The following is a 25502-nucleotide window of genomic DNA, read 5'->3' on the forward strand; positions in this document are numbered from 1 at the left end:
AGATATTTCACTCTGTTTTTTTGTATTGCATTCCACTCAAAATTCTGCATCCAACAGTATATAATATGATGGGCTTACTCCTAAGCACTGCAATTTTAGCATGTCACCCCCTGTGCGCATCACCCATTGCAGTCCACACCGTCCGCACCCCCTTAGCGACATCACTGGGGTTATGCATATATGCAGGATTGTATATATCACTCATAGGACACATAGGACTGTGATCTTTGTAGATAATACGCAGGAAAAATTTACATAATTAGAAAGTATGCGTGGCTAGTTGACAGAATTCCTTTTCTTCAAGAAGAGTTTCTTGGTATTCACATCTGGCCTCAGCAGAATAATGTATATTTTAGGGGCAAAATTACAACCCAGCAACCCAGCAGTGGAGGCCAAAATGGAGAAGATCTCCACGACCACCATGTACTTCCCCTTGGTGCTCAGGTAGGTTGGGACAAAGGACCCCCAGACACTGCAGAATACCAACATGCTGAAGGAGATGAACTTGGCCTCATTGAAAGTGTCAGGCAGCTTCCTGGCTAAGAAGGCCACAGTGAAGCTGGCAATGGCCTGAAAAACCATGTAACCCAAGACATTGCAAAACATGGCGCCTGAGCACTCGTTACATTCCACTATGATCTGCCCAGGTAGGGAGAACATATCAAGATTTGGGAAAGGAGGAGATGCCACTAGCCAACTGCCACATATTCCAAGTTGAATGAGAGAGCAAAAAAGGATCACCCATTTGGACAGGCTCTTTCCCACCCATTTCCTCATCTTGCTCCCCGGATGTGTGGCCATGAATGCCAGAACCACAGTGATGGTTTTAGCAAATACACAAGAAAGAGCAAGAGAAAAGGCATTGGCAAAAATGACTTGTCGAAGGAGGCAGGTCATCCTGCCGGGTCGTCCAATGAACATGAAGGTGCAAAGGAAACAGAGCACGAGGGAGATCAGGAGAAGGTAGGTCAGATCCCGATTGTTGGCCCGGACGATGGGAGTGTCTTGATATTTCATAAAGATTCCAAGCAGCAAAGCTGTGAGCAGAGAAAAAGAAAGTGCAGCGATAGCCAAACCCATGCCCAAAGGTTCATCATAGGCTAGAAAAGTGATGCCTTTAGGGATGCATTGATTTTGATGCTGGTTTGAATGCTGATTTTTAGGACACTCATCACACTGATTCACATCTGAAAGAAACAGAGATACCCACTCTATGAGAGAACTCTGTAGAATTTAATCACCTCAAGCCTCAGGCTGCAATAGAATTACCCCATGCCGCAAACAGACCCACCTTATAGTTATCCCATTGAACTCAAAGGAGATTGTAGGGCTTTCTGGACAATTGTAACAGGCTCACAAAGATTTGAAGGGGGCGACTCAGCCCAGATTCCCTTTTCTGTCTGGGTACAACACTTTGAACAATCTTTAAAAAAGGTGACCCCAATTCCCCAGCCAATTTGAGGCCTATCAGCTTATTGTTATTTGTTGGCAATGGAGGTTGCTCTGAGTAGGAACGGAATAATCGCAGTATCTCAGCTTCCCTCCACATGGAAATCCCATGGCATTGCCAGGGAGCAGAAATATCCACACGTGCAAAGAAAACTTCTGTAAAATCACAAATGCACAGAGCTGTGCTTTTCTTTGACTGTGGCAAGCAGTGGAAACAGTAGCAAAAGCCACATGTTAAGAATTTTTTTTCTAGGCTCTTTTCTCTGGATTTGCGGAGAGCTGACTGAGCTGTGATGATGGTATGGCTAATAAGACTTTGAATCATCCATTATTAGTGGAGGCAGGATTCTTTTAAAAAACAAACCTTTCTTTCCCCCACACATACACTTGTTGAGAACAATTAGCAACTTTTTAAGCGTCAGGGCTTGCCTGGCTCATTGAAATTGGAATCGCCTGTGATTGGATTAGAGCAGGGGTCTCCAAACCCCAGCCTGGGGGCCAGAAGTGGCCTGCAGTGAGCCTCTATCCAGCCCACGGCCAGCCTCTTATCCTGTGAAAGCCTTTGGCCCGCTCAACCAAACACGACTGAAGCTGTGCTCTAGTTGCGTCTGGAGGGTGTTCTGAGGGCCCGAGAGGTTGAATGAATGAACCCATTCATTAATTTATTTATTCATCTAAGTTCCATCTCTAATATATTTATTTAAATTTTATATTTAATTTTTTTTTTCTGGCCCTCCGAAAACCTTACTGGGCTGGAGTAAATAAACTAGCTCTGCAAAAGTTAGGGTGCAAAATGCTAATGCAGCCGTTTTCAACCACTGTGCCGTGGCACACAGGTGTGCCGCAAACGTTTGCCAGGTGTGCCATGGGAATTTGGGAGAGGGTCATTTATCAATAGGACCATTGGGGGATGTGAGCCCCCATTGACAGCACAATGTGCCTTGTCAATTGTCAAAAAACCGATAGTGTGCCTTGACCATTTTAGTGCTTTGCCAGTGTGCAGAGAGATGGAAAAGGTTGAAAATCACTGTGCTAATGCGTGAAGCAGATGGACCTTGCTGACAATGGGAATGGCCTACAGGTGCATCTTGACACCATGAACATCAACAGGTAATTACAGGGGTTAATATTCCACTGAAAGGTTTCCATTGCATTGACTCATGAAGGCAAGTCCTTGGGCTTAAAAAATGCCAAAGTTCTCATTCTTACTTCATTTGGGGGGGATTTATGAATGGGCCAAATTACAGTGACTTTCAGCCCAATTCTGAATTGCCCAGAGCACGGGGCTGCCATGTGCAAAAATGGCTGCTGCAGCATCCTGAGCACAACTGGACAGCCTCTAGCAGCTCCTCAGGGGAAGGGGACATTCCCCCAGGTAAGGACAGTAGCCCCAGAATGGGGATACTCAATTCTGCAGCAGCTCTGGCTGCGCAGCCCAACATGGAGCTGGCTGTGGTGGAGCTGAACTCTACCAGTCCTGCTCTCCTCCCACCCTGCTCCTTCCCCCCGGCATGCCTCCTCCCCACCTATCGCCCACCCCTGCCTCCCCCCACCCTTGAACAGCTCCAATCTGCCTCCCCCCACACCCCCACCTACTTCTCCGCTGCCTGGTGGTTTGGGCACATGCCGAGCGATTGAGCATTTGGTTTTCACCTGTACTAGCCCAGCGCCGGCTCACACTGGGCGGCCAGCACTAAGCTTTGCAAATGTGCCCTACAGCACATTGATGACAATGCGTGCCAGAGGTAAACAGGCGTGCAGAGTTCAGCATTGGGCTCTACATCCACTAAAACTCTTAACTTCTGCCCCCTTTTCTGTTCGATGCCAGGGTAATACACTTCTAAAAACAGTAGATTGGAAAAGGCTCATCTCTGAACTGCTACCAGTAAAAAAAAAAAATTAGATCTGGATCATTTTTGGCCAACTTTAAAAATTATCTGCCCCACTCTAATCTGCACTCAAATTAAAACCATTCCTCTGTATCCATTCTAAGATTTTTCATTTAAGGTCTAGGAATATTGGGGGGCAGGGTAAATCCTCTCGCAGAAGGTCAGCTTCCCATTTTACTCAGTGAGTACTTCCCCTCTGCTTTGAGCTCCGGAGACAGAGAAGGAGATGAATTTGCCTTACATGCACAAGAAGTAGTTTCATGAGGTTAGACGGAATTTTGGATTCCTCCCCTTCATTAGACAGAGATGTGGAAGTGTCCCTTTCTAGGGTTGCTCCTGTAGGCTTTAAGGGAAGTGCTCTTTAGGACACTCAGTGGACGCAGCACTCCTGAAGAAGAGACGCCCTCTAGTGAGATGCATTGCCTGATGCACATCCCAGGCTCTCAAGGCATGTACATTAGATGGCATCTCAGGCAAAATGGGAAATAAAAATGGCAACTGTAGGGAGCTGTTGCCACCACCAGGTGACCAGGAAGACCATTAAATAACAGAGCAAGTATTTACATGGGAAACAAACAGAACATCAGGACCTGAAAGATGAAGGAATAGCTACAATAGCAGCTTAGGGCCTGATCCAGAGCCTGGCACGCTGGCACACACTGTCACAAACATGCCACAGGCCCAGAGACGGAGGTCGCCCAGTCCAAGCCTGTGCTGGGCCAACTCAGGTGCTGAGCCCGTGTTCTGCACTCGCCTGGACTGCTGGGTGGCGGAGAGGGGAGTGGGGGCTGGAGGGGAGGCGGCAGGGAGAGGTTCCGAGGTGGGGGGAGGTGGGGAGGGAGGAGAGGGTGGGGGAGGGAGCGTGGGGGGAGGCGTGTGGGACAGGCGAAGCTCAGCTCCACTGGATCCTGCGCAGCCCAACACGGGACTCCTGGATTCTGTGCTGCCATGGCTGGGGCTCCATGGGTGCAAAGGAGTCAGGTGAGAATGGTTGGGCTTATCAGAGAAGAGGGTAAAATTCTTTAGAGATGGGAACTTTGTTGTCTTCCTGATGGGTGAGACCTAAGGGAGAGTTCGCTTTACTCTGGCGGAATGAGTAAATGAGAGAAGTTGGATTAATCCTGAGTAAAAGAGGGGCAGCCAATCCTGAGCTGCCTGGCGCGCGGCTGCAGCAGCACCAAGAATGGCTGCCACCTCATCCTGTGCGACTCAGCCTGCCGCGGGCAGCGCCTTGGGAGAAGGGGACTTTTTTCCCCTTCTCCCGGATAAGGGAAGCAGCCCCGCAATGGGGCTACTCACTTTACCGCCGAACAAGAGGCCGACCATAAGAGGCGTTTGTGTAGGGTGCCAAGCCTACATGAGTTCCACTGGATCCGCCTCCTGCCTCCCCGTTCCCTCCCCGGCACACCTCCTGCTCGCCCTCTCCCCGTGCCACCTCCCCATCATGCCTCTCCCCACCCTCTCTCCACCCTCCACTGGCCTCCCCCTCCCCAGAACGCCTCCTCCCCACCCCCTTCTCCCGCTCACACCTCCCGCTCACCCTCTCCCCGCCCCTCCTCCCCCACCATCTCTCCACCCCCCCACCGGCCTCCCCCCACCCTGGAATGCCTCCTCCCCACCCCCTTCTCTGCCCCCACTTCCCATGCCATGGCTCAGCGGTCCATGAGACCGTCGAGCGGCGGAGGCTCCAAGCCCGCCCTGCACTAACCTGGAGCTAACCCAGCACTGGGATAGCATGGGTGGTAGCCCGGCGTAACTGATGCTGACAGCACATCTGGGACAGTGCGTGCGAGCGCTGCCAAGCTCATGATTGGGCTCTTAGACTGCATTATTTAGATTTTTATCTTTTCTTCGTAGTTGTTTTCAGCGAGTTCCCAAAGGGTTCTGCCTTGGGGAAGTCCTGCAGGTTTGGGAGCTTCCTATATCTGTTGTACCTTTAGCCAACTGCATCCGGACTATGCAGAAGCCCCTTTTGTTAGTTTGCTATAATTAATGGATCTTAATAAACTCTGTATTTCTTTTCATTTGGTTCTCTCTGAGGTATCTGGGTATCATTGCTCTCTTATAGGGAGTAAAGGAGGGGAATTAAAGAGAGCCCACTAAATAGTTCATGTTACAAAGAAGAGGGATTTAGCCCAGGGAATCCCGCTACTGATCCTGGTTCTTGGGCTGGTGTCAGCGGGGCAGTTAACTTTACACTCTCACATAACACCAGAACCAGGGGACATCCACTAAAATTGAGTGTTGGGAGAGTTAGAGCAGACAAGAGAAAATATTTCTTTACTCAGCGTGTGGCTGGTCTGTGGAACTCCTTGCCACAGGATGTGGTGACGGCATCTGGCCTGGATGCCTTTAAAAGGGGATTGGACAAGTTTCTGGAGGAAAAATCCATTACAGGGTACAAGCCATGATTTGTATGCGCAACCTCCTGATTTTAGAAATGGGCTATGTCAGAATGCCAGATGCAAGGGAGGGCACCAGGATGAGGTCTCTTGTTATCTGGTGTGCTCCCTTGGGCATTTGGTGGGCCGCTGTGAGATACAGGAAGCTGGACTAGATGGGCCTATGGCCTGATCCAGTGGGGCTGTTCTTATGTTCTAACTCTGACTCAGCCTATGGAGCAATTCTTACCTGGAGATGGGCTGCTGCAAGTCCCTTGCAACAGCTCAGAGATGTAGCAAAAGTGCTAAAAGGCACTTTCATAACACGTTGGGAGTCAGAAGGCTGGTGCACACATGTGCACCAGCCTCCAGAGGCCAGAGGAACAATAAGTCTGCACCGGCCAAGTCAGGCCGGCATGGGGGCTTGGGAGTGGGGGAGGGTGGGAAGGAGGCATTCTGATGTGGGGGAAGGGTGGGTAGCGCGCAGGCGGTGGGCAGGCATGTGAGCAGTCTGTGGATGAGCAGGGGGTGGGACCAGGATCTGGCATTTGTGCTGGATCCTAACTCTGGTCCCAGGTGAAGTGGGGCAGGTCCCAGGTTGCTTAGGTCTGTATCATCTCTTTAGGTGGTGCAGATCTGAGTAGTTCCATTGGGGCAGCCGCAGCATTACCCGAGGTAAGGGGACTGCATTCCCCTTGCCCTGCGTTGAGCTGCTAGCATCCCCAATCTCACTCTGAATATGGTGCAGGCCATGTGAGCCGTCAGAAAGCCCTAGTGGAGACAGCTGGCGGCAATGAATCCCCCAAGCCCACCATAGCTATGCCATTGTTTCCTAAGAGTATGTATAAACAGCAGGCAAGTTCCTGCAATAGTGCTGAAAGAAAAAACTTTTCCATTACCTCCCATGGCGCTATCATCTGAAAATCCAGCTTGAGTCTTTGCACCTTCTTTCTCTGTCTGGATGAGTGCATGGCATGTAAAGTGTGTGCCAAGGCATAGACTGCATTGTAGATACTGTAGCTCTCAGCAGACATGCTCATTTCAAACTCTGTCCCAGGAAGATTCTCCAGCTTTTCTTCCCCTGTACAGTTCTTGAAATCCCGTCCAGTAACGTAGGGATAGGTGATTGGTGTTAAACACCCAAATGCAACAGACCAGAAGTCCTGCAAATAAAAATACTTCTGGTGGTGGTGAAGGTCAAATGTCTGGAGAAAGGTGGAAAATCCAGGCACTTCATTTTTGTGGACTGAAATGGAGAAGGAACCGTGGAAGTGCCTGATAAATAATAATAAATAATAATATACAGTATTTATATATCGCCTTTCTTGGTCTTTATTCAAGACTTTATTCAAGGCGGTTTACATAGGCAGGCTTATTAAATCCACGCAGGGATTTTTACAAATTGAAAGAAGGTTCTTTCTTTCAAGAACCACTACATACAAGATGTTACACTCCGATCTGGTTTAACATTCTGGCCTCCATCCTCCCACGCTGCGAGCAGATGGAACAGCTCAGCTGCAGCTTGCCAGCTGCTTCAAGGTCGCACGGTGCCAGTGGCCTCGAACTGGCGACCTTGTGGATGTTAATCTTCAAGCAAATGGAGGCTCTACTCTCTAGACCAGACCTCCTGCCTGATATATGAAGCATCCCGAAAAGCAGTTGAGGAAAAGTCCCACTGACCTGTTGCGATCCAAATCTTCCCCATGGGTGCCTTTGACTGTGGTTGATAATAATTAAGCAGCATTTTTAATTGTTCCATGGAAAGCATTTCCCCATATGTAATAATCACATTGGCTTTAGTTACATCCAGAACTGCTAGAATGTTTTTATTCGCAAATACATATTTCTTGGTTTCCTCCCGTTGAACGGATACAGAGGGCACTTTTTCCACAAAAGCAACACAGATTCCATTCCTACTGAACGTGGATGTGACACTTTTCTCAAAATCTTCTCCACAGTCACTGTGTGGAAGAATGAGGCCAATCCAGTTCCATCTGAAATACCTTATCAACAGGACCATTCCTTCATACTTAGAAGCATCTTTCGGAACCATTTGGTATAAAGAAGGGAACTGACTTTTATCCTTCAGTCTTAGGTGTACTGGTCCATAACTGAGCTGAGGAGTAAGATTACAATGATTATTGGAGCCATGAAGTAGAACTGACAATCCACATCAGTGGTTTTCAAACATTTTATCGCTAGGACCCACTTTTTAGAATGACATTCTGTCAGGACCCACCAGAAGTGATGTCATTATCCTGGAAGAGGTCATGGCCAGAAGTAACATCACCAATTTAGGTCGCAGTCCTAACCCACTTTCCAACACTGACGTAAGGGCAATGCAGCACTGAGGTAAGGGAACAAACATTGCCTAAGCTTGAGGGGGCCTCCATGACTGCCCCCCAACTGCAGGATGCAGCACATGACCCACTGGCACAGCTATGCCAGTGCTGGAAAGTTGGTTAGGATTGTACCCTTCGGCTTCAAACCTTAGCTGTGATCAGCCAAAGATCCGATTATACAGTACACTTGTGCTGTTATTTTGCATAACTCGGAATCCAAACATTCCAGCTTGTAAGTCAAAGCAGAATGCAGGCTTGGATCCTTATCCAACTACACAGCCCCCCCCCCCTTTCTATCTTCCCATCTATTTAGGGCAAAACAGTATCTCCCACCAGGAGCTGCCCTGCCCAGCAGCTCTGTACCCTACATTTTCAGCTCTGAATTTTCAGTGGCAGCTGAGCTAGGTGCTAGGCAACCCATCTGAAATTGGCTCGCAACACACCTAATGAAACAATTTGAGAAAACCATGTATTCCACACATGGTTCAACCCTAGCCAGGCCTTATGTCACTAGAACAAGAGTTCTGATGGTGTAAGAAACTTTTTGCAGTCATGAAGCATGATGAGTATGTGCGTCCAGCCTGTCCACAGCTGCGAGTGTTGAGCGGCCAGCAGACAACAGACTCCTACCGCCACTGATATGCTCACAAAGCAGTTGGGAGGGAGGCAAGGATAGGAGGAGTGGGGCAGTGGTGGGGGGCAGGGAAGAGGGCAGATTGGGATTGAGAAGGGTACAATTTTGGTGGCAGAAGTGCATGCCAAAACCTAATCCCCTTCCTTTCCTTGATACTCCAGCCCTGGCCAATGAGATTTTGCACCAATTACAGAGCTGGCACAGGTTCAAGGAGATCCAGCAGGCTGGCAATGACCTACCCAGGTCAAGGCAACAAATGTTCCCATACTCTGAAGAGGCTTCCAGAGGCTGAAAGACCCAATTGGAAGCAGTGGGCACCATGTTGGCTCTGCTGCATTGCAGTGTAGAGCACTGGATTGGAATGTCATAAGAACATAAGAACAGCCCCACTGGATCAGGCCATAGGCCCATCTAGTCCAGCTTCCTGTATCTCACAGCGGCCCACCAAATGCCCCAGGGAGCACACCAGATAACAAGAGACCTCATCCTGGTGCCCTCCCCTACATCTGGCATTCTGACTTAACCCATTCCTAAAATCAGGAGGTTGTGCATACACATCATGGCTTGTACCCCATAAAGGATTTTTCCTCCAGAAACTTGTCCAATCCCCTTTTAAAGGCGTCTAGGCTAGACGCCAGCACCACATCCTGTGGCAAGGAGTTCCACAGACCGACCACACACTGAGTAAAGAAATACTTTCTTTTGTCTGTCCTAACCCGCCCAACACTCAATTTTAGTGGATGTCCCCTGGTTCTGGTATTATGTGAGAGTGTAAAGAGCATCTCCCTATCCACTCTGTCCATTCCCTGCATAATTTTTTATGTCTCAATCATGTCCCCCCTCAGGCGTCTCTTTTCTAGGCTGAAGAGGCCCAAACGCCGTAGCCTTTCCTCATAAGGAAGGTGCCCCAACCCCGTAATCATCTTAGTCGCTCTCTTTTGCACCTTTTCCATTTCCACTATGTCTTTTTTGAGATGTGGTGACCAGAACTGGACACAATACTCCAGGTGTGGCCTTACCATAGATTTGTCATAGTTAGAATAAAGCAAATTGCTGTTGTGAATTAAGAATTCCTCCAAAGAAGTAGGACAAAGAGCAGAATGGACCACAAAGGGAAATGTGAAAAGGAAGGGTTACTGCAAAATTCCTTTTAGTAATATCTTTTTATCTCTCTGTTTAAATAATGTTCACTATTTGATAGAGTTGGCAGAGAAGAAATAACGGCAATTTGCACCTTCGTTCTCTGTTGCAAATAGTTGCAAATGGGCTGTTGAAGATGTATAAAGCACGCAGTTAGTGGCCGTTTTCTAGTTGCCACTGACAAGCAGTGGGAGAATCCCCCTACCAGGCCTGGTGGCCTGCACTGGACCAGGTAAGCCAGTGAGCAGCTTGTTTGTGGGTGGGACAGATGAGTAAGGGACGTTTTGGGGGAGAAAGTGGGGAGCATATTGGGGGAGAGAAGGAATGATGGGAAATTTTCTCCTCTTTTAATACCTCGTGCACTTTTTTTCTCCTCAGACATATACCACCAAGTACCTGTTGTATGCCCAAGGAGACCCATAGGTGATTGGGCAGCCTATCAGGAGTTACACAGATTTTTACTTACCACCGGCAGGCTGTCCGATCACCTCTCCACATAGCATATAGCACAGTCCATAGCATGTGGTGCAGCAGAGATTTCTTTTCCATAGTTCATCTGTAAAGGAGATTCCCCAACTCCCTTTTTCACACATCCCTACCTGTGGAATCTTGTACAGACCTAAGATGGTGGCTATTCGTATGGAAAAATCAGAGCTCAGACCTCCCACAACTGCAGCCATCTTGTATTGACTTCCACACCAGAAGTTAGGGATGTAGTAATTTGATTCAGACAGCAGGGAAAGGCTTATATCAGTTATTGTATTTTGGAAGAGGTCATCATAGATTCGGAAGCCCAGGGTGACATTGGGTAACAGGGATGGATTCTTGTTGATCTCATCAATAGCAAAAATGAAGGCCAAAGAATGCTGGAAGTTCTTTGAAAGGAAACTACAATCAAATTTATTATTTATTTTTATGAAATCATTTATGAAATCATGGTGTCAGACAAACCTGTTTCTAGAAAATATAAAGCCAAGCAATAATCACCAATTCTACAGCCACTCATTCTTAGCAAATTTCTGCTGGCCCATCTGATACCCAGAGCAGCTCAAAGTAATATGTTGGCAAATCTACCATTTGGTTTGCATTGTGTCCACAATTTCAAAAACGAAGCAGATACTGTGTTTTTATTGTTGTATATTTATTTTTTTTTTTAAAAATTGCATACTGTCTTGAACATAGGAAAGGCAATATCTTTTAAATAAATAAATGTTGTGGTGGAAATGAAGAAGGATAGAAGTTATCCCATCTTGCACTGAGAGCAAAATAATTGAGGAGGATTCATGATTCAGATCTACTTATAAAAATCTTCATGATTCTCCACACTGATCCTGCCACTTTTGTTCCTGCATCCATCAATAATATTCACAAATCAGCTACCCCTTTCAATACTTTCTTTACGATATCAGATATGATTTTCACTTCAAGGGCCAAAAAATCAGTCAGGGCATCCCTCCTCCGTGCCTACAATAATGTCCAAACTCACTTCCTTGAAGAACAGGCTGTTTGTTTGGATGACTAACAAGGATTAGTTGTCTCTAATGTCACCTGAGCCTGACTGTTTGGTAATTAGAAGATTCCAGTCTGCACAACCATTTTGTGTTGGTGTTGTGACATTATGGGCGCAATTCAAACCTGGAGTTCTGCTGGCCCAAGTCCTTTGGGCCGGCCTGGGAGGGTCGCAAACGTGCCGTAAAGCACATTTGCGCCTCCTCGGGAGGAAGCCAGGCTGGTGATCCCAGAAGCGCTGGCCTGCAGAGACCGACAGAGGCCTCTGTGCTGGCTTCCTCCCAGCTCCTTGTGTCAGCTCGGATGAGCCGATACAAGGGTGACAGGTAGGCGTGGGGGAGGTGGGGAGGGGGAGGGAGGGAGGCATTCCTGGGCAGGGGGAGGGAGGGCAATGGGTGGCCCCGGGGGTGGGCGCATGGGGAGCCGGAGGCGGGGCTGGGAACTGGCAATTATGCCAGATCCCAACCCCCGTCCCCGGGGAGAACGGAGCAGTTTCAAGCTGCTCCGCTCTCCTCAGACTTGTGCCACCTCAGGTGGTGGTGCAAGTCCAAGGAGACCCATTGGGGCCAGCAGCCCTTACCCAGGGGTATGGGGAAGAGTGTCCCCTTGCCTCTGGGTAAGCTGCACATGGCGCTGCACATGCCAACTGGCGCTGCACATGGAGCCTTTACGGCACCAACATATCATGCCAACATGGCGCTGCACATGGAGCCTTCACGGCCAATCATAATAGTGAAAGGCACCAGAGCGGCATGAAGCCCAAAAATTCATGGACATCCTGGGCCTTAAAACACAGTCACCCCACTGAAGGACTCTGTCAGTGGGGTCAAACTGTGACCAAACCCAGGGCGAAAAGCCCCATAGAACATTATCAGAGTCACTGCCCGAAATAGCAGGCTGAGAAACATATGGCACTAAACTCCATGCTCAGCCCGTGCAAAATGGTGGGTGTAATAGGTAGGCACCTGCCTGGGCCTGCAGGTCATCACCCTCCAAAACCAGCCACCATTTTCCACACCCTAAACTCCTTGGTGAAATCCTGAATTCCCCGGGCCTGTGACTGAAAAGAAATGGCAGCCTGATAGATGAACACAGATCCACCGGATGTCCCCGTTATGCAGTCCAAAATGCATATGTGTGTGGGGTGCAAATGGTCAGATCTTACTCAAGTAGCTGGCCATGGGTAGATGAAGCCAGCGATGCCCAGGTGGCTTCTAGGTCCTCGGACTCGAGATCCTAACTGGCTTCGGGGGCTAGCTACCAAACGCACTCCTTCTGAACTCGAGAGAGGGCATCGGCTATGCTATTTTCAATCCCAGGTAGATGTCTGGCTGAGAAAACAGTGTTGATAGCAAGGCACTGCTTGCAAAGACTATAACCAAATTCATAACCCGGGCAGAGGTCTGCATGTTTAATATGTGGATCATGGCCCGATAGTCGCCACGGCAATCGGGAAGAGCTCCAAAATTGTTAGGTCCCTAGTGATCCCTTCCATCATCATACCCAGATGGCACCTCAAAAGGAGATCAAGGTAGCGGGCAATGGATTGCAATCCTAGGGGTGCACTGGAAGTAGTCTAAAGGCAGATTAAATATCTGCCTTCGCCATCAAAGCCCCAGGGCCACACCTCCTGAGGCGGGCAACAGCCCCGTCCAAAGAAGTGTGTCATACTGAGTTGGGGCAGTATCCCGTCATTTACAGAGGAACCCTCTGGAAAGGACAGGTGGTGAATCAGCCTGAACTAGCCCAGGGCTTTTTAGGCCCCAAACCCAGAGGGGACACCAGCAGATTCCTCAATGGAGGAACAGCAAACGGTCCAACTATTCTACCAGCCTCAACCACCTAAGCTATTTTACCGCTCACAACCTCCACCCTGTCATCAGCAACTGACCAGAGAACGTGGGACTAACACGGTGGCGGGGCCCAAATCTTAAAGTCCAAACTGGAAACCCTCCAGCAACAGTCTGGCTGCAGAACAAACAATATAAAATTGCAGCCAGTAAACCAAGGAGGAAATCTTAATCGGCGATGGACCCCTCGCTAACACCAGTTGCGGGGCCGCCGCCAGAACTTTTGCCCTGTAAGGGGCGAAAACCCTGCCTAGGACCACTGAGACGTGGGCATTTTGTGACCGGGTGCGAAATGCCCCACTCATGCCGCAGCATACACTCATGGGCATACAAGCATCCCTGCCTACTGCATTTCCCTGTGGCATTGAATTGGAAACACCACGAGGCAGGAGCCCCAAAATGGTGTGCAGCCACGAGGCACACCCCCACTGAGTGCTGTAATGCAACTCCAGCTGGTTTCCTTGGGCAGGGGCCGCGGGCAGGCCACCCAACACGGGCATCAGCCACACCAAGCGGACCCCCAGGGGGACCCAACAGCCGTCACTCGTGGGGCACGCAAACATGCCGTGCCCCAAAGAACCAAAGGGGCAACCCCCGCCGCCAAGCGCGGGTGCACGAGCCCATCGCCCCTGGATCATGGCTGCAGAGCACGTAGAGAAAGCCACCCCCCGCAGGAGAGGCTGCCCACTGCTGTGTTGACGGGAGCTAGCCTGTGCAGCAACCGCGCACCAAGCCCCGTCGTGGAGCAGCCTCTTCTTCCACTCCTGGAGAAGCGTCCTACCTGATCACTTCCAGGAATGGAACTGAGCCAGGTCTAGCGCCTGCGCGCTAGATCAAGCTCAGTTGTCCCGCCCCCTCAGGCCAGCCAGCCAATCAGCTGGCAGCAAAGCCCTGCTGCCGGCTGATAGGGGGTCAAGCCTGGCAATCATTGCTAGCGTGCCATACAGGCAAGCTAGCTGCCTTTCTAACCACCGCCTGGTTGTCACACCAGAAGCGAACGGAAGAATTGGCAAACTTGGGGGCCCATAAGTGCACTGCCATCAGGATGGGAAAAAACTCGAGAAAGGTCAAATCCCTTGTGATGCCCTCCTGCACCCAGTCACCTGGCCAGCAGGCAATGCACCAGCTACCCCTAAAATAGACTCCGAACCCATGACCCCCTGCTGCTCAGATTGCACCTACAGCTCGGCCTCCACCAACCTCCATGTTCTCCAAAACAAAACCCCATTAAATTGTTCGAGAAACCGGAGCCACACGGCCACGTCGCCCTGCAGTGACCCGTATGCAGTGAGAAGGCCTGTGCCATCCTGCCATCAAGTCACACATGCACCACAAAAAGGCCCGCCCCGGTGCCACGACCCAGCAGGCAAAGTTGAGGTGCCCAGCTAGCACCTCAAGCTCCCTCGGTGTCATTTTCTTGGCAGCCAGGGCCTGCCTAAGCAAACCAGCCAGTCGCTGCAGCTTGGCTTCTGGGAGCCTACTACACTGGTTAGCAGTGTCCAGGTTGATGCCAAGGTACATCAACTGAGTGGCAGGACCCTCGGTCTTGTCGTGCCCCAGGGGGAATCCCAGATGCTCACACAGAGCAATACAAGTCGAGAGCAGCATTTCGCATTTTCCAGTACCAGCCGGTCCCATGAAAAGTAAACCATCGAAATAGTGAGCGGAAATGACCCGCCCCATCTGAAACTGGACAGCCCACTCCAAGAAGGTACTGAAACACTCAAAGGGGCACACGAAATAGCACATCCCATAGCAACGCTCTGTCAACATAATAGGCGCCTTTGAAACGAAAGCCCAGGTGGCAGAAATCATCCGGATGGACAGGAAGCAGGCAGAATGCGGACTCTGTGTCCGCCTTCGCCATCAGCGCACCCATGCCGCATGACTACAGCCACAATAGTGCACCTAACAGAACACAGATCACTGGGGATCCCATCGTTAACAGAGCTGCCCTCCAGGAAGGAGAGATGATGAATTAGCCGGAATTCCCCACAGGATTTTTTAGGCACTACCCTCAAAGGGTAACTGCAGGCTCAATGGGCCTTGCTGCCGGAATTCGAAAACCCCAAGAAATCCCCTCCACCAAATGCGCCGCAGCAACTTTGTCAGGGTAAGAACCCAACCATAAACATAACTGGGGAAACTTAATCAGTGTTGGCCCCCTTGCTATTGGAGGGAGGGAAAGAGGGAGTGCTGCCCCTGCGGCTACGCCCTGCCTGCTGTCCAGCACCCTGCTTGGGCCCACCCAGCTTAGGGCAGGAGGACACCGGGTGCTCGGCCCTGCACAAGCCGCATGCCTGCAGGAAAGTGCAGTCGTTCCTTCCACACTTTCCTGAGGCATTGAATTCAAAACACGTTCATGGGTTTTGAACCCACACGGCACCATTGGGTGTCTTGCTTGGTTCAGATTTATTCCTGGCAGTAATATGGCCGCTGTCAGAGCGGTCACCCCACGCCAGCCTGGAAGGGATGACCAACTGTGTCCACAATTCCCATTGTGGAACACGCCAATCCAACGCCAGATCATGCGTGGAGCGCAACCTAAAATGGTGGACATAAGCCATCCAGGCCATGCCCGTATAGTCCCTGAATGCCCTGTGCACAATGTCCAAATACTTGAGCAGAGCAGGGCCTCGGTTGGGATACATCTGCACGGTTGGGATACAGCAGCACGGATGCGTAAATGACAAAACCTTTCAACCAATTAGCCCAGTTTTTGTCAATCTTCCGCTTCTTCACCATCTCCTGGTCCTGAACTGGCTCACCCAACTTTGGGATTGGTTCTGGCTCGATCTGCAGAAGGCTGAACATGTCCACATATTCGCCCCTCCAGATCTTTTCTTTGACTGCTAGAGCCAAGTGACTACCCAAGGGGAGAGCCACGTCCCCATAGGAGACCTGGGGATGCTCAACCTGCTCCACACAACCTCCCAATGGCACCCCAGGGGTGGCCAAAGGGACCATCAAGTTCCTCAAGGGGGGGAAAGCTGCCAAGCCTGGCGCCCCAGGGGCCCAGACAGGGCGTGGGGGAGTGGCCACACCAACCGGCACCACTGCAGCTTGTGCCAGCCCGCCCTGGGCTCCCTGCTGGTACAAACCCCCTGGGAAATATGGGTTGGGCTCCCCCCCCACTGAGACCAGGGCCACCAATGCGCCCCAAGAGCGGTGCAAAGCCCTCCCGCTCATCCCATACCGTTCCTAAACTGCCACCTGCATCCAGTGCCATCTCACCTGAAGTGCTCAGCGCCAGCTGTGCGCCCTTCTGCGCTACCTGCGTGGCACCTGTGCTCTACTTTGGGTGTGTGGTCCCTTTCGGCAGAGGGTTCTGGAACATCAACAACCCCTTGGCCCCTCACATGCTTCCTAGAAGACAAAAGCTCACTGAGACGGGTACCGCGCCCTTTCCTAGTAGACCTACGTAGCAGGGTAACTGTACCAGATACCCCACCCCATCACCTTTCCCCGCACCACAAAGGGCTTTCTCCTGCTCTAGCCTCAAAGTGCGCCAACAGCGCCCTCAGCTCGTTGTAATCCTCCTCCACTTCCGAAGAACAAACTGGAGGGGAAGGAGGGGGTGCAGGTCTCTTGGGGGCTTTCCCGCCCCTCTTCTGGCTTCTCTTACCCATAGTGAGCCTGAAAGAGAAATGTCCCCCCACCCCGTGTGCTAGAATTCACTGGTGGATTCACTGGAACGCGCCGCTTCAGCCTGTTGGCGGGGGCTGAAAGCTCCGAGGCCTCGCGCCTGCTTTCTCCTGCTCGCCCTCGCCTCGCTGAGACGCGCACCTAGCCACTTGGCACGGCCGTAAGCCAGCCCAGTTCGCTCCCACCGAGGACACGCCTGCCCTCGTTGCCAGCTGGGAGCGCACTGAGCCCGGCCGGAGCGTGTGCTCCAGGCAGGCACTCTGTCCCCGCCTCCCCCAGCCGCGATAACCAATTGTGGTAGAAGCCTCCGCCTGGAAGCACGAGGCAGGGAGGGGGGTAATCAGCCACTGGCGCCAAATTGGTGCCAAGGGCATTTCTAATTACAAATCTTTTCTAATTCCGAACCTCTGGTGCCGGTGAACCTGGAGCCCCTGGAAGTAAAGGAAGCTGTATTCCTCTTGCCTCTGGAGGCTCTTCCGAAGCCCATAGAGGATCTTTGCATCTGCCCATGGCCTCCGCGAGCTTCAGAATGAAGCCCAGAATCATTTAAAGTGATTTCTGGTTTTTGGTGAAAACCAGAAGTCACCTTTAAACGAGTTCAGGTTTCATATGGAAGCCTGCAGAGGCTGAGGGCAGATGTACACGTCCTCTGCAGGCTTCAGAAGAGCCTCAGGGAGTTTGGGGGGGAACCGCCATTTCATTACCTGTGGGGGTTCCAAGAACAGAACCCCTGTGGATAATACAGGCCGCCTGTATTAGAAATTTAAATGAATTTTTAGTGTACTGGGGTGGAGGGGTTGCATGTGGACCCTGACAATTCCAACTTTGGCGTCAGTGGTCTGTGGTCTCTCAAAGGTTAGGAACCACTGTTATAAGTAAAAGAGAAGTTGGAGGGCCTGGCAAATGGAGCAGATCTTTGGGGATGTGGCTGCAGTTCTTTAGGACTTTGCTGTGGTTCTACTCCTGATCTCACCACTACACAATATTCCAGTGGTTTGCAAACTTTTTACAGGTCCGAGAGGCTGCTGTCTGATTCATAAACTCTAAGCTGTGTGCCCATAATGGTGGTTGGGCAGCAGTGCCCCCACCCCGCAATTAGCAGCATGTTTAACCCTTGATGCACAATCTGCCCTGTCAGTTTTGCAACCAATCAAAAATTGGGTCATGCCCCACTGGTGGGTTTCAGACTCACAGTTTGGGAACTGCTGCACGATTTTAAACTGAACAGTGTTTGCATTGACAGCTATTGGGAGCTTTCTTTCCTTTTAAATGTTCACACAGGGGCATGATTGGAAGTGTAACTATAAGCCCTATAGTCTTAAAGCCCCCCCCCATCCACCATTGTTCTGTTTATTAAATGTTGTTCCCACTGCAATTGGAAAAAAATACCAACAGGCCATGTTTTATATGTAGTATGATATGATTTGGCCCACCTGCGTAGCATTCCCTTATCAGTTTTATTGACCATAGCGTAGCTGTTCTGTAATGAGGGGTGAAATCAGAACTGGAATCGCAGCAAAGGCAACACACATCTCACATCTCACCATGATCCCAGTTCAGACTGCCCTTCCCAAAATTACATACTGTTTGATCTTCGTAAACATGTATGTTATTCATTTCACAAGGACAATCAGGGAGGTGTTTAGCTACTCTGTAATTATCCAGTACTGTAATTTCCTTCCTTGGGTAGTCAGTAAGAAATACATCCGTATTTCTAAAGGAGATGGATTTATTCTGAACTGTGTCAGTACTCAATGGTGGAACCAAGATTGATCAGGCATCTCTTCTTTAGCTCGCCACACCAGTCAAACATTTCAGGAGGAAACTCTGTGACCACACATGCTGCTTCCATGTGGCTCCAGAGTGAGGTTCTATCAAGGCAGCTGCCATAGAGATATCATTGTAGCTGGAACTGTAGTTCAGGATGCAGAAGTTCAGATGCAATTGGGTTAGACCTGCTTTTGCAGCCCTGTGGTTGTTTCTGCTCTTCTTGTTGCTTCTTCTCCCTTCTCTTGTCTGTTGGGAGGATGTGCCCAGTGAATGTGAATTGGAAGGAAGCTATGGGGATACTAGGCTAGGAGATGCTGTCATTGGTGGGGTCCTCTCTCTTATTTGTCCTATACACACTGCAATCAATTTTCAGAGACTACCAGCAATGGAGGGAGTCAATTTCACGTAAGTTATTTTGTGTTTGGTGGCCATCACTCTACTTGAAACATGAAGACTAGGGAACAAAAGACTGCACTGGGGAGGCATTTCAACAGGTGCAGCTTGCAGGGAAGAACAGTTTGGGGATGGAGCTGTGCCATGGCCAGGAAGGGAGTGGAGAGCATTGAAAGCAGCTCTGTTTATATCCTACCCCTTTCCTGGCCACAGAATAAGTGCATTTATCCACTTGGACTTGCAACAACAAAATCACTGGCACAGGACTGAGTAGATCCATTGCGGCAGCAAAGAATTACTTCGGGACAGAGGAAGAAATGTTCCCTTATGTAATCATTTTTGTTCTGGTCAGATGAACAACTCCATTCCTGCACCCCACTTCCTGAGTGAGGTTCCTGTAAGGTTCCATCAGGATGCCAGCCACAGAGATATCATTGTAGCTGGAACTGTAGTTCAGGATGCAGAAGTTCAGCTGCAGCTGGGTTAGACATGCATTTGCAGCCCAGTGGTTGTTTTTGCTCTTCTTGCTGCTGCTTCTCCCTTCTCTTGTCTGTTGGGAGGATGTGCCCAGTAAATGTGAATTTGAAGGAAGCTATGGGGATACTAGGCTAAGAGATGCTGTCATTGGTGGGGTCCTCTCTCTTTTACATCCTGTACACACTGCAATTAATTTTCAGAGGCTACCAGCAATGAAGAAAGGCAATTTCTCGTACGTTATTTCTTTTGGTACCCATCATGCTGTTTGAAATATGAAGACTAGAGATCAAACAACTGCACTGGGTGGAATTTCAACAGGTGCAGCTTGTTGGGAAGAACAGGGTGGGGTTGGGGCAATGCCATGATCAGGAAGAGAGCGGATATATTTGAAAGCACCTCTGTTTATATGCTATCTCACTTTCTGACCACAAACGACCTACACATATCCACTTGGACTTGCACTTGCAAAATCACAGGCACAGTAGATCCATTGCAGCAGCTCAGACTTACTTCAGGACAAAGGAAGAAATGTTCCCTTACACAATTATTTTTGTTCTGCTCAGATGAACAACTCCATTCCTGCACTCCTCTTCCTTACACCTCTTTAGTTTTGTTTCCTTTTCTCATTGTACTTGGAATGATGTTTTTCACTGTACAAGCAAATATCCAATATTGTAGGTGTCATTGTCCCCTAAAATTGAGTGCTGTGCAAACCAGCACTAAAAAGACATTGTTCTTAATGGGACAAGAACCTGACAAGGACTGCCCAGAATACACTGCTCTGATTGACAATAGCTGTCAGTCATGCCCAGGATGAACAACACTGTAGCAAAACAGTACTCAAGGAAATGCCATTGTGGGTGGTACTACTGTAAATGTATATGTGGTGCGCATGACAATGTGCTAGACCTTATCTTTGCCTCAATGTCAATCTAATTTCAGAATAGAGTACAAACATTATCAGCATGTCCTGGCCTTCCTTTTTGCCATTCAGGAGATCAATAGGAATCCCAACCTCTTGCCCAACGTGACCTTGGGCTTTAAAATCTATGACAACTTTTTTGAAGGAATGGCCACATATAAGTCCATCCTGGATCTACTCTTCAAACAACAAAGGAATGTACCCAATTACAAGTGTGGTAAGAAAGGTGATGTCTTGTCTGTCATTGGGGGATTCAGGGTAGAGTATGTCATCCAAATGGCCAACATTCTTAGCCACTACAAGTTTCCACAGGTAGGTACATTTGGATGCATGAATGGGTGGCATAAAACCGCTCTTCACTTCTTATATTATTTGGGACTTTATCAGTGAATGCCTTTTTTTAGCTTGAAAAGTATTGCAAAGGGGCAATGCAGTGCAATAATTAAATCGTTTATTCAGAAGAAATAACCATTTGAGGAGGTTCTTGAGATCTCAGTTGTATAGGAGGACATAACATGACTGATCAGCAACCCAGATGTGGGCAGAGAGACCTCCAGCTCATCATCATCATCATCATCATCATCATCATCATCATCATAGTCGGGGTCGCTGCATCCCTCCCACCCTGACTGACCTGGAGAGGCCGGGGGAGGGACCCCACACTGGCAGCAAAAGCATCGGGAAGAGGAGGAGAGGCTGCCTGGACCCTGGGAGAGCCCACCCAGCTGCCTGTTCCACCAAACAGGAGGGAAAGAAGGGAGGCAGGGACCAGAGCCCCAGGCCCCTGTAAGTATGTGGGAGGAGGGTGAGGGAGGAAGGGGGGAGAAGAGAGGGCTTCATAACGGAGGCCTGTGATGAGGGTGAAGAGGGCAAGGTGTGGAGCAGTTCCTGCAGCCCCACTTGTGAATACCACCCTCAAGAGACAGCAAGGAGGAGAAGGGTGCTGTGACCCCCTCCCTTTGGTCACCCAGCTGAGGCTCCAGAGGCACTCCCCTCCACCCTTCGTTAGGCCTCCTCTCCCTTGCTGGGAAGGCCTGGGAGGCAGGCAACCAAGCTCCACAGACGACAACCGCCTCACCCCCACACGAAGCCTGACAATACTAATGTTGGTATTTATATACCACCTTTCTTGGTCATCCGATTTCTCCTCAGACTTTAATTCAAGGTGGTATGCATAGCATGGTTTTCTAAACCCCGTAGGAACCTTTATAATGGAATAGTTCTGATCTTTCATAGAAAGCCTCATTACAGCTGAATTCCTTCCCAGTCTGGCCTCCCTTTGGCTGCTTCGCCTCCAATGCAACTTGACAGCAACTTCTCCCTGCCACTGATGGTCAACTCCTTATCAGCATGTCGAGAGCTCCCAGATACTTCTGGTTGTTTCGAACTGGTGTCCCCAGATCTTCAGGTATACAAGGCAGCAGCTCCACCACTGAGCCAGACCTCCTGCCCTAAACATGCTTTTCAGTGTATAGCACCCAGGTTTGAATCCCAAGAAAATGTGTCATAAATGCAGCCAGTTGTATATACTGTTCATAAGCTTAAGCACGCCAATCCTATCACACTAATTTCAATATTGCTTAGTCATGTCTCATATTCTGGGAGACCATAGAGTGATTTTAATCTTTTAAAAAATGGGAACTTGAAGCTCGGCAAAATAATAGCTTGGTCTGAATCAAAGACGTTACCCATTTCAGGACATTAAGTGATGGCTTGTGGACAAGGTGAAAGGAAATGTGTTGTAACTCATTTGGAGCACAACCCTATGCATGACTACTCAGAAGTAAGTCTCATTGTGTTCTATGGGCAGTGGCATAGCTAATGATTGTGTAGTCCAGTGCTAAGTTCAAAATGTTTCCCCGGAAGTGATGTCACAACTGGAAGTGACGTCACACCCGGGCTTTTAAAAAAGTGAAAACTTGGAAGAACACACCTCCTCCTCCTCCAGCAGCTCACCACCCACTTGCTCTGCTGCCTCAGTGGCATTGCTAAGGCATCTGTTTGCTACCTGGGGTCAAAGTTGTTTTTATTTTCTGCTTAATTGGCCACAACTTTTGATAGAATACAGATATTCCGATGCCATTTTGTTTCATTGCATTCTGCATTAAATTACCTTTCCAATGATATATAACATGATGCTATTATTCATACATACCAATATTTTCACAACTTTGGTCACTAGTGTCAAGCTCAGCTTGCTGTCCCGCTAAAGCTTGATGCCCGGTGCAACTGCTACCCCCTGCACCCCCTTAGCTAAGCCACTGTCTATGGGGCTTCCTCCCAGGAAAGTGTGCATACAATTGCAGACTTACTATAATTTATTGATGGGAATGTATAGAAAGATATATTATTCAGTACACTTAGCATATCATTGATAAGCAAAAGTCTGGATTGTACAATAAGTACTTTGGTTTGGAAAACGGTGGTTAATTTTCTAAGCTGTTATAAGCCATGTTTTCCCCCATTAGTTTACTTATGGTACGTATGAGAAACCAGTCACAAAAAATAATTTCCCTTCTCTATACTGGATGGAAATAAGGGAAGGTACTCTGCACACCGGCATAGTCCAGCTACTGCTGCATTTCCAATGGACATGGATTGGTCTCATTGTTTCAGATGATGATAGTGGAGAAGGCTTCCTGCAGAGGCTGTCACCATTGCTGGCCCAGAACAGCATTTGTGTTGCCTTCTTAGAAAGGAGTGGCGTTCTCAAGGATCCTAATTTGAATAACACTCAAAATGCATTTGTGCAAAATATATTGAGGATACGCTCCACACTTTTATCCACGACAGCCAACGTTGTTATTGTTGACGGGGACTCTCAGACTCTGGAAGCATTGGGACTCCTTTTATATCTAGCTGAATTTATACATAAACGTCTTATAGGGAAGGTTTGGATCACATCACCTCAGTGGGATTTCGTCAGCACTGTTTACACTGAGGGCTTCTGTGCAAAAACATTCCATGGGACTTTGTCTTTCACAACCTCCATGAAGGCCGTGCCAGGATTCCAGGACTTCCTTCAGACTCTAAAGCCTAAAAAGTCACTTACACATTTTCTCTGCTTTTTTTACAAATCTGCATTTGGGTGTTGCCCTGATGGGAAAATTAAAACTTGTAAACACTGTACCGGAGAGGAGAAACTGGAGAGCCTGCCTCAGACTGTATTTGAGATGGAGATGAGTGATGTGAGCTACCGTATTTATAATGGTCTCTATGCTGTAGCACATGCTTTAAATGCCATATATACGTCCAGGCCGAAAACAATGCTGAACAGAGACGCAGGCAAACCTTTGAACATTGAACCCTGGCAGGTACATTCCTCACTGTATTGAAACGGTTATGTATGATGCAATCCCAAGCACACTTACTAGGAAGATAATTGGAGCACTGTGGAAATCACTTCTATGTAAACTTGCTGTGGATTGAACAGGTGTTGGGGGTGAAATCATGTTCCCAGGTACATGGGTGGGGGGGCTTATTGCTAAAGCTAATCAGATCTGAAGCTTGCAGGACTTTGATGACAGACCACTTGGATATCCCATGCACATTGCTTTATAGCCCAAGCCTATGCATGTCTACTCAGTTGTAAGTCCATTGTGTTCAATGGGATTGACTCCTAGGAAACTGCATAGGGTTGAAGCCTTAAGTTCCAAAATGTAAGAAAAGCAGAATATAATAGGAACGTGTGATTCAAGCCTCAAGTGAGACAGAACTGCCCCTTTGTAGCCCATGGAAAAGTGCCACAGCTGTCCCTCCTGCTTACACCTGAGTAGGCTCTCTTTACTTCCGAGAAAGCAAAAGCAAGGAGAGGCTCCTCAGGTGTAAGCAGGCACTTTTCCAGCACCAATGAGTTGCACCGTAGCCCCAAGTAAAGGAACAATTGTTCCCTGACCTTGACAAGTCCTCTGTGACTACCCTCACAATGCAGGATGCAGAGCAGGCCCCATTGGCACAGTTGCATCAGTGCTGCCAAATTTGGATTGGGCCCATAGATGTGGAAATGTTGGATAAGATGGTGAGCTGAGAGGAGAGGAAAATGAGGAAGATCTGCCAAGCATATTCTAATTGTTTTTAATAAATGAAAAAGTTCTTTTAACTTGTACATCTCAGGAGTACAGGTGCCTTTTCTGACCAGGGGTTTGGTAATACACTCCGCAATATACATTGAAGCTATCAGCTGTTTTCTATTTTTGTCCAATTTAGATGCACTCTTTTTTGAAGAATGTCCACTTTAACAATGGTGCTGGCCATGAAGTCTGGTTTGCCAATCAGCAACTGTCTTCTGGACTTGATGTCATCAACTGGGTCACTTTCCCCAATAAATCCTTCCTTAAGATCCGAGCTGGAAAGATTTCTCCAAGTCAAGAGTTTACCATCCATGACGAGGCCATTGTGTGGAATAGCAGATTTCAGCAGGTAGGGCTGAAAATCCTTCAGCAAGGTGACCTCTTCATTTGCTTGGGAACATTCCTGAACATGACAGCATTCCTAGAGGCATGCATTGCATGCTATGGTTGGGGCAGGATTGAGAGGCCTTTGAGAGGTAAAGGAGCATACTTTCCCCTTACCTCAGTATAGGCCCCCTGACAGCCTAGGGGTCTCCTTGTACCTATGCCAGCTCTATAACTGGTATAAGCCCAAGGAGAGCCCAAGGGTGGGGAAGCTTGAAAACTAGGGGATAGGATTCGACAAGCATGAGTCCCACCAGATCAACCCCTCCCCTCCCTGTCCGACCCCTGTTCCTCCCCTGAAGTGCCCTATTACTCCTCCTCTCTGCCCAAAACCCAAACCTGCCAACAACTTACTTGAGTCTCCATTTGTGGCAGCCAGAAAGTGTCCTGCAATGCTGGAATGTGAGTCCTAGCAGTGCAGGGTGACCAAAGGATTTTACCCCTGCAGTGCAATCGTATACCTGACTACTCAGAAATAAGTCTCACTATGTTGAATTGGGCTTACTGCCAGGAAAGTGTATATAGGATTGCAGCCTTACAGTCACAGTTGGTATTGTACAAGTCTTGTAGGAATGCTGAAACAAACCATTAGTACAGCTCTGTGCACTTGGGCTTACCGGTCTGGTTCGCTGTCATGCCTTCCAGAC

The 25502-nt window shown here is 48.9% G+C and overlaps 1 protein-coding gene across 1 annotated transcript; it reads right to left on the reverse strand.

The window, feature by feature from the left end:
• Positions 1-276: 276 nt before the first annotated feature.
• LOC136652495 (vomeronasal type-2 receptor 26-like) lies at positions 277-25491 on the reverse strand. Its single transcript, XM_066629436.1, has 7 exons — positions 25473-25491; positions 20953-21035; positions 16940-17150; positions 16654-16753; positions 16429-16560; positions 15891-16060; positions 277-1187 (listed from the first exon to the last, which is right to left on the reverse strand). Exons 1-7 carry the CDS (start codon positions 25489-25491, stop codon positions 277-279), a joined length of 1626 nt encoding a protein of 541 aa, XP_066485533.1.
• Positions 25492-25502: the final 11 nt, after the last annotated feature.

Source organism: Tiliqua scincoides, chromosome 5 (genome assembly GCF_035046505.1).
Source record: "Tiliqua scincoides isolate rTilSci1 chromosome 5, rTilSci1.hap2, whole genome shotgun sequence".
Lineage (NCBI taxonomy): Eukaryota > Metazoa > Chordata > Lepidosauria > Squamata > Scincidae > Tiliqua > Tiliqua scincoides.

Coding starts and splice junctions, on each gene's coding strand:
- LOC136652495 (XM_066629436.1), bottom strand. Junction 17,151..20,952: donor ATGATGATGATGAGCTGGAG/GTCTCTCTGCCC, acceptor TCGTGCTTCCAG/GCGGAGGCTTCTACCACAAT. Junction 16,754..16,939: donor GGGCGAGCAGGAGAAAGCAG/GCGCGAGGCCTC, acceptor CTTCCCCTCCAG/TTTGTTCTTCGGAAGTGGAG.